Raw genomic sequence first — 9,121 nt, forward strand, 5'->3', positions numbered from 1 at the left:
GTCAGCCTCAGGGAGGCCTTAAGCAACTCAGAGAGACCCTGTCTCTACGTAAAATATAAAAAAGGGCTGGGGTTGTGGCTCTGTGGCTCAGTGATAGAGCACTTGCCTAGCACAATGTGAGGCACTGGGTATCCTGGGCACCATATAAATAAATGAAATAAAGGTATTGTGTCCATTTACAACTAAAATATATATATATATATATATATATATATATATATATATATATTTTTTTTTTTTTTTTTTTTTTTAAAGGGCTGGGGATATGGCTCCATGGTTAAGCACCCCTGGGTTTAATCCCTAGTACCAAAAAAAAAAAAAAAAAAAGAAAGACAACAAAAAGTCCATTTATGGACAAACATTTAATTTTAAACTACCACCACCCTCCACAGCCAATGCAGCAGGTCATGAGGCTCCGAGCTACCACTTGGTGTCCACCAGGCTCCAGAGGTAGTCGCTGATGAATTTCTTGGAGAGCTGGGTGCTGTCCAGGTGGATGGGCTGAGCCACACTGGGGCCATGATGGACTAAAGGTTCTGATGCAAGGAAAACTCCAAGTGGCGCTTCCACAACCCCAGGGGTAAGGGAAACTGCCATTTTTAAAATTAATTAATTAATTTTGATGCTGGGGACAGAGCCCAGGTCCTTGCATGTGCCAGGCACATGCTTTGCCACTCAGTCACACACTCCGCACGAGTTTTCACGTTATTTTTTATTTTGAGAAGGGTCTTGCTAAGTTGCTGAGGCTGGCTTCGAACTTATAAATCTCCCGCCTCAGCCTCCAAGTGGCATGAACCTGTAATCCCAGTTACTCAGTAGGATGAGGCAAGAGGACAGACGTTCAAGGTTAGCCTGAGCAACCTGGAGAGACCCTGTCTGGAAAAGCAAACAAACCCAAGAACAACCCACCAAAAAAAAGATATTTAGAGGGGCTGGGGTGTCACTCAGTTGTAGCTCATGCTTAGCATGTTCAAGGTCATGGGTTCAATTCCCAGCAACCCCCACAAAAAGATATTTAGAGACTAAAACACGTTTTCCTGAATAAAAAACTAAATTCCGATAAGGTACTATCTTCTTAAAAATTGTGAAGTAAGGCTGGGCCGGTGGCACATGCCTATAATCTCAGCAGTTCAGGAGGCTGAGGCAGGAGGATTGAAAGTTCAAGTCTAGCCTCAGCACCTCAGCAAGGCCCTGTCTCAAAATAAAATATAAAACTGGCTGGGGATGTGGCTCAGTGGTTAAGCATCTCTGGGTTCACTGTGGGTTCAGTCCCTGGTACCAAAAAGAGCAGGGGGCTAGGGGCACGTCTCAGTGGCAGAGTGCTTGCCTCACATAAGCCCTGGGTTCCATTCCTAGTGCTGCAAAAAACAAAAACAAAACCCTCTGTAGTAGGGCACCGTGACCTGCGTGAGCCTGTGGTCCCAGCTACTGGGAGGTGGAGGCAGCAGTTAGAGGCCAGCCCAGGCAACACAGGGAAACCCTGTCTCAAAAACAACTAATCACGGTAACAAAATCCACCGTCTTACCCATGCTCAGGTGCAGTTCTGGCACCAAGCACCAGCACGCTGCTGGGCAACCGTCACCACCGTCCACTGGTAGACTTCCCTTCCCAAATGGAGACTATCCCCATTGAACACCAGCCTCTGTGAAGTGGCCATCCCAGGACCCTTAGCCAGGCAGGCGGGACTGCAGCCGGGTTCTCCCCTCAGCCTGAGGTCTTTGGGGGGCCTCGGCAGCGAGCCCAGGACCTTCTCCCTTAGGGCCGGCGTTTCGTGGTCTGGGTGGAGCGCCACGCTCATCCACTCGGGCCGCGGGCTCGCTGCCTGGCGGTCTGTGACCAGCGCCATGTCACCGGGACACGTGGGAGTCTCCCTCTCCCCGCTCTCCATTCTTTTCCGTCTGTTCCCAGAATCCCAGAAGTGGGACTGCAGGATCGACAGCAATTCTATTTCTAGTTTCTGAGGCTGTGACCCACCGTGTTCCAGAGTGGCGGACACTTCACATCCCCACGGGTTTCTCAGAAAAATGGAAGGATACTGCCTTTGATCATTCCTGGCTCGCTCTCGTAATCCCACTCGATCTTACTAATTCGGTGATAAAGCTGAGCCACATACCTAGACAAGATGGCCAGAGAGAAGAAAGTCACCCCGACATCGGCTTGAGCCTGCGGCCGCAGGGCTGAACCCTCGGGCAGAGCCCCAGCCATGTTCCCGGAACCTACACAGCAGAAGGGATGGTGACCGTCGTGTCCTCGTCAACCTCTCTCTCCTGTCTTTCCAGATCGGCCTCCAGCTCCCTGAGCTCCTTCAGCTCTCTGGTGAGCTGAGTGCGGCAGGTCGTTAAGGACCCTGCCTTGGAAGGAGGCCACCACGCCGCGTATGTCAGGCCCAGGCACCAGCGTCCCAGCCTGGGTCCTTCCTTCCCTCCACCTGGCGGTGCTGGGATGGAACCAGGGCCTGGTGCTTGCTGGGCAAGTGCTCGTCCACGAGCCGCACGCACCCCAGCCCCACGCAAGTGTCTTCCGGGGAGGCCCACGGCTGGGTCAAGGATATAGGAGGCTGGCCTGCAGGCGAGCGTCGTCCTCGGTCACCTTCCCGAGCTCGGCTTCCAGCCGCTGTAGCTCCGCGCTCCCCTGGCACACGCGCTCCTTTGAGTCAAGGAGGCTCTGGGCCACCTCTTCCTCTGCAGCGAGGGTCTCTGCAGGGGGAGAGAACAAGGCTCCCTCGGGTCTGTCCCCCAGGAGGGCCCAGGGAAGGGCACCCCGTCCCCCCACCAGGAGCAGCATGGCCGCTTCAGATCAGGCCCCTTGCCACGCGACCGCTGTGTGCCAGCCAGAACCTGCGCAGGATCCACCTTTGCCAGGACGTGTTTAAATACACCCAAAATCATACAGTCTGGGATCTGGCCCTTCTCCCTCTCTCCCTTTTGTGGTGCTAGAGACTGAACCGGGGCGGCCCCCAAGCCCCTTTTCTTTAAACAGGGTCTAAGTTGCCCAGGGTGGCCTTGATTCGTGAGCCTCTTGCCTCGGCCTCCTGGATGGCTGGGAGGACAGATGTGAGCCACCGAGCCTGGCTCTGGCCCTCCTTGGAACACCTAATCTTTTATTTTATGTATTTATTTTTTTGAGAGAGGGTCTTCCCTGCTGCCCAAACCAGGCAGCACAGCCCTCCAGCCTCAGCTTCGGGAGCAGCTGGGATCACAGGTGAGTGCCACCATGATGCTGGGGGGAGGACCAGAGCCTCACATGTCAGGTAGCTGCCCTCCCACCAAGGCACGCCCCAGCCTCTGCCCTTGACTTACAACAAAAAGAAGTCATGTCAGGAAGCCCGGAACCGGCTGCCACTTCCCAGGTGCCACCCAAGCCCGGCAGCTCCTCTGTCTGGCTCTGAATCTCCCCCTCCCTCGTGAGCCCACTGTCCCTCCAGGGTCACCCAAGAGGCCCCCACTGCCCCCCTGCTCTGACTTCTCCCTAGATCAAGATGCCACTCTGACCCGCTCTGGGCCTCAAGTGGCTGCATCGGAGGATGGTGCTCAGAGAGCGCAAGGCTCCTGCGTCTCCAGGGTGAGGCTCGGGCATCCGAGAGTCTTTTCTTTTTTGTTTTGACTTTGGGCCTCACTGTGGTGTCCATGCTGGCCTTGAACCTTCTGGGCTCAAGCAATTTTTCCGGCCTCCACCCCCCGAGTACCTGGGGCTCCAGGCAGGCACTACCACGTAGATCCCCCTGAGGACCCTCAGCAGCTTCTCACCCTGCCACCTGCTGTCCTCTCTGCCCTTCCTTCTTCAAGGTGCCACGATTTTCACAGTCCTGGGCTCCTTTCTCCTATCCTCCAGGATGTCCCTGTGCTCCCTAAACCCAGCCTTCAAGACACCCCGGGGAAGCTGGGGAGGGTGGCACACACCTGTAACCCCAGCTACTCAGCCACTTGGGAGGCTGACACAGGAGGATCGCAAGTTCAAGGCCAGTCTCCACAATTTAGCGAGACCCTGTCTCAAAATAAAAAATGAAAAGAGCTGGGGATGAAGCTCAGTGGTAGAGCACTGGATTCAATCCCCAGCATAAAAAAGATAAATACATAAATAAGGTTCCCTGGGAAATGTGCCTCGGGCAGGTGGGCACCCTCATCCCCGCTTTCGTAGTGAGGCTGCTTCCACGGCAGATCCCAGCACTGAATGATTTATCCCTTGTTTTCTTCCTACAATCAGAAACTGCATCTTTTATTCCCCATATATCTCCAGCCACTACCCAGAATAAACACATGTTGAGCAGAACGCTGAGAAAAATCAAAAACATCTTAAGAAGGCTGTGTTTGTTCCAGAGTCAGAGAAATCTGCCAACCCACAGAAGGCACAGGTTAAAATGCTTGCAAAAGCACCTGCATTTAAGTTCTCAAAAACTGATGTTAATGTTTCATCAAAGTGTTACACGTGGCCAGGTGCGTGGTGCAGGCCTGTTATCCCAGAGGCTCGGGAGGCTGAGGCAGGAGGATCGCAGGTTCAAAGCCAGCCTCAGCAACTGGGCAAGGCCCTAAAGAACTTAACAAGACCCTGTCTTAAAATAAAAAATAAAAGGCTGGAGACAGGGCTCAGTGGTTAAGCACCCCTGACTTCAATCCCTGGTGCCAAAAAGAGAAAAGAAAAAAGTATTACATGTATTTGTGAAAACCTAAACACACACACACACACACACACACACACACACCCCAGGCCCCTCTGTCCCTCCGAGCAGCCAGTTTGAACTTTCAGTGGTTTTCCCTGGCACCAATATCCACGTTTCTAAATGCTTCGCTTAGGTGGCTATTTCTCGGCGTGTTTGTGCGGGATGGTGCCTACGGATTTCCTGCCGTGGTGGCTGAGGGGCCGGCCGGTGGACAGGCGTCTCGCCTTCTCTGCCACCCCACCCAAAGCTCGACAGGCCTCCTTGCTTCCTCCGTGGGACCATCTCTTCCCATGACGTCCGTAAGGCAGCACTGTTTACTGGAGAGTTGTTGACCAAGTGCCACGGGGTAACCCACGAGTTCCTTGGCCAGGCATTATCACAAACCCTCTGCAGAAGGTGCTGGGAATGGAACCCAGGGCCACAAATGTGCTCAACACTCTCCACTGAGCTACACCCCGAATCCCAAGGCAGGTGGTTAAATCTGTCCCTCCATTTGGGAAGTGAAGAGACTTGCCCGCTGGCACATGGTTCCTAGATGGATGTCAACTGGGTCTGTCTGACACAGAGCCTAGGTTCCCTGGAACAGTCTTAGTCCCTTCAGTCCCCAAACTCATCCACTCTGCTTAAACCCAGGCTGGGTCATGCTGTTCTCCCCAAACCAGTGTAGGGGGTGGTAAAGAGCAGGGAGGGGAGAGAGGACAGAAAAGTGAGGGGAAGAAGAGGGAAAGGCCCTGCCTGGGGAGAGCTTAGGATAGCAGCCATCTCCTCCTAGGAGCGCAGCAGGTTGGCAAGGCCTGGCACTGCAGATCCCATCTCCTACCACTCTCTCCTGCAAGTCCAAGTCCATTCTCACCTCATGACCTCTGCCTTGCAGCCCACTTGGCCAGGAATGCGCTCTCCTGGGCCGTCCTGTGGCTAGCTGCACGGGTCACTCAAGTCTCAACTCAAAGGCCTTCTTAGTGCAACTATAAAAGGCAGTTAAAGCCACTGGCACTAAAGCTCTGTGCCCAGAAAGCCATGGCGCTGCTCAAAAAAGTAAACACTGAATTACCCATGGACCCGGCGGTTCCAGCTCTGGGTATATACACAGAGAAGGGAGCCAGGGAGGGTTGGGGGTGTAGCTCAGTGGGAGGACGCTTGCCCAGCAAGCGAGAGGCCCAGGCTTCTATCCCCAGTTCTCTGGGGTAGAGAACGGTCTCGAAGAGATGCATGCACAGTCAAGTTCATAGCAAGAGCATCATTAGAACAGTCCAATGTCCACTGGCAGATGATGGGTAAACACAGTGTGGGCACTGATGCAGTGGACTACCATCCCCCCGAAGAAGGAAGGAAATCCTTCACAGGCTGCAGCGTGGATTAAACTTCAGGGCATTATGCTATGTGAAATAAGCCAGTCACAAAAGGACAAATGTGTGATTTCACTTATCTATCGCAGTCAAATTTATAGAGATAGAAAGTGGAGGGGTGGGTGCCAGGGACTGGGGTAGGGGCAGGGGGGTGTTAGTGTTAATGGAGACGGAGCTGCAGCTTGGGAGGATGAAAAGGTTCTAGAGGTGTGTGGTAGTCACACAGCAGTGTGAGTGTACTTAATTCTGCTGAACCACACACTTAAAAATGGACCTTGGGCTGGGCGCGGTGGCGCTCGCCTGTAATCCCAGCGGCTCTGGAGGCTGAGACAGGAGGATCGCGAGTTCAAAGCCAGTCTCAGCAAAAGTGAGACCCTAAGCAACTCAATGAGAACCTGTCTGTAAATAAAATACAAAATAGGGCTGGGGATGTGGTTCACTGGTCGAGGGCCTTGAGTTCAATCCTCAGTACCCCCACCCCCCAAAAAATGAACCTGCGAATGTTGTTCAGTAAGAGCGCTTGCCCAGCATTGCTCCAGGTCTGGGTATCCCAGTAACACACACATGGCTAAAATGTAAAATCTTATGTTATCCTACTTTACCACAATAAAGAAAAATTTAGTAGCCTTAAAAAAGCAAGCAAACAAAAAATTCTGACAAGAATAACTGCAGTGACACGGGTGGGTCCTTCCTGCCCAGAGAACCACACTGCGCAAACATCTGTTCCAAGAACCCTCACAGGTGCAGGGGTGCACACCTGAAATCCCAGTCACTCTGGAGGCTGGAGCGCGAAGATCGTAAAGATCGTAAGTTTGACACCAACCTGGGCAACTTAATCAGACCCTGTCTCAAAAATAAAGACTCGGAATGTGGCTCAGAGGTACAGCATCCCTGGTTTCAATATTCAGTACCAATTAAAAAAACAAAAAAACAAAACAAAACAAAAAAACCCTTCACATCAATCAGGCTCCATTTCACAGATGAGGAAACTGAGGGTGGAGTAGGGAAGACATTTAAATGGGACTACAGGGCTCATAAATTTACAGCTGAATCCAGGTTGAAGACTCTGAGTAAGCTCTTCCCACCTGCTAGAGAGGTTGGATCTAGCTCTTTCTGTCCAGGTCAAGATACTACATTATTTTTACAATGCTGGAGATGTAACCCAGGACCTTGAGCATACTAGGGAAGGAATCTACCATTCAGCCTCACCCCCCCCCTCATATTAAGACATTTATTAGCATTTCCCTTTTTACTTTTCATTAAGTCTTACATTTAGTGGCATGTTGGATCCCATGAAAATGGTAGTCTTTATTCTGTATTCTCTACCTAACATGCAAGGCACTTAAGTCCACATTAATTTTTAAGTCCTCATGATAGCCTTCCTTCCCTCACCTCCCTCACTTTTTACTTCAACAATCTTTGCACAAGACCCTTGCTGATCCCCCACCAAACGTATCCACCCCTAATTACACAACCTAGTCCCTCCCCTTAGCCCATCACCTCATGACATACAGACATTCCTTGTTTGCCTTGTCCCTTTCCTCCCCCAGTAGCATGTCAGCCCCCGAAGAGCCGGGACTCTGTTCTCTTCCCTGCTGCCACCCAGGGCCAGGCTCACAGCAGGGCTCCACAACACTCTGAACAACCGGAGGAAGACATGGATTACTGTAGGGAACATATGACAGCGAAGGAAAGGGAGGCACAGGGAGGTTAAAACACTCACCTCGACTCTCACAGCTAGGAAGTGGGGCAGTGGGCGTGCCAGGATTCCGAGCCAGCGGTGACTCCTGACCCCAGCACAAATCCCGATCCCCCAGCTCCTGCTCACGGGCGCTCATAAAGGGTCAGGCCCAGCGAGCTCCTATATTTGCCTCTAACCCGCTGGGAGGTGGCTGCTGTTGTGAAGCCCATTTCGCGGATAGTTAAGCCGAGGCTCAAACGGGCAGTCCCCACCAGGCAGTCACACGAGGGGACAGAGCAGGGGATGACGAAGCCTAGGAGGGAGGTTTCGAAGGGGGCTTAGCCGCCTCTCCCAGCACGCAGACCCGGGCCGCTCGCTGCCCTCGCTGCGGCGCTCACCTCGCAGCCGCTGCTCGGCGCCGTCTTGCGTCTCCAGCAGCCGCTCCAGCATCTGCTCCTGGCGCCCCAGCAGCCGCCGCTGCTGCGCCTCGGCGCGGTTAGCGCACAGCAAGCTCAGCAGTCCCTGGCTCACCTCCTCAATATCGCGGAAGGCAGCCATGATGATGCCAGCTCTGAACCCGCGCAAATTCGACTGCCCGTGGGCTACGCCCCTTTCCGGCAGACTTGTTTTCATTGGCTTCTTTCTTTGTCAGTCAAGAGCGTTGGCCAATAGGCGCAGCAAGGGGGCGTCTCGGTATATGGGAGGACACCTCTAGTTTGGCCTGGTGCGCTTGCGCCGACTCTTCTGTCAGTCCAAGGTGATAACCAATAGGACCGGGGAGGGGACGCCTCCAAGGAGGCCTGTCTGATGCGCCTGCGCAGGTTGGAAAGTTGCTGTGCGACCTTGAGTCTTTTTTCCACCCCAAAGTCCAGTCCTGCTACCTGCAGGCAGCGGTTGTAGCGGCAAAGCAATGAACTGCTTCTTATGGAGCTGACGTTTTACAGTGTGTGTATGGGTACACACTACACACATAAAAGTTTTTGTTAGCAAAGTGAAGTCTGCAGTCTCATTGGGTTCCAAATTCAGCTTTGCTACTTATGAGCTGTGTTATCCTGGGCTAGTCACTTAACCACTCTGTGCCTTACTTTCCTTCCCAGTAAAAGGAGGGTTGGTATTAGGAGAAAATGAGGATCGTGCCTGGTGTTCGGTAAAGTGTTATACGTAGGTGTTAAGTGAATCCAGTGGGTGAGGTGCCCCAAACGTCACACTATGTGAGGGGTTACAGTTGAGGAAAGACAACTGACACAATTAGGTGACATGTTCCTCAAACTGCATGTAAACTTATCACTTTGTGGGGGTGGGTGTCGCGATTAGTATTTTCTACAACAAAATAGAGAAAAAAATCAGTGCATGCATCCAGCAAGTTCCAAGCTATGCTCCAGCTGCCAGGGAGGGAGGCGGGGAGGCACGGTAGAACGGTCAGGAAAAGGCACCTC

General features: G+C 52.7%; 1 protein-coding gene across 2 annotated transcripts; it reads right to left on the minus strand.

The window, feature by feature from the left end:
• Positions 1-357: 357 nt before the first annotated feature.
• Positions 358-8,248, minus strand: Spc24 (SPC24 component of NDC80 kinetochore complex). Of its 2 annotated transcripts, XM_047531948.1 has the most exons (5): positions 8,084-8,248; positions 2,553-2,697; positions 2,222-2,326; positions 2,038-2,114; positions 358-527 (listed from the first exon to the last, which is right to left on the minus strand). In XM_047531948.1, exons 1-5 carry the CDS (start codon positions 8,241-8,243, stop codon positions 421-423), a joined length of 594 nt encoding a protein of 197 aa, XP_047387904.1. In that variant the 5' UTR covers positions 8,244-8,248; the 3' UTR covers positions 358-420. The 2 variants fall into 2 exon arrangements, 1 of the variants encoding a protein (XP_047387904.1); XR_007105924.1 differs by lacking the exon at positions 2,038-2,114 and having other exon boundaries at positions 400-536; positions 2,115-2,326.
• Positions 8,249-9,121: the final 873 nt, after the last annotated feature.

The sequence above is a fragment of the Sciurus carolinensis genome, chromosome 17 (genome assembly GCF_902686445.1).
Source record: "Sciurus carolinensis chromosome 17, mSciCar1.2, whole genome shotgun sequence".
NCBI lineage: Eukaryota > Metazoa > Chordata > Mammalia > Rodentia > Sciuridae > Sciurus > Sciurus carolinensis.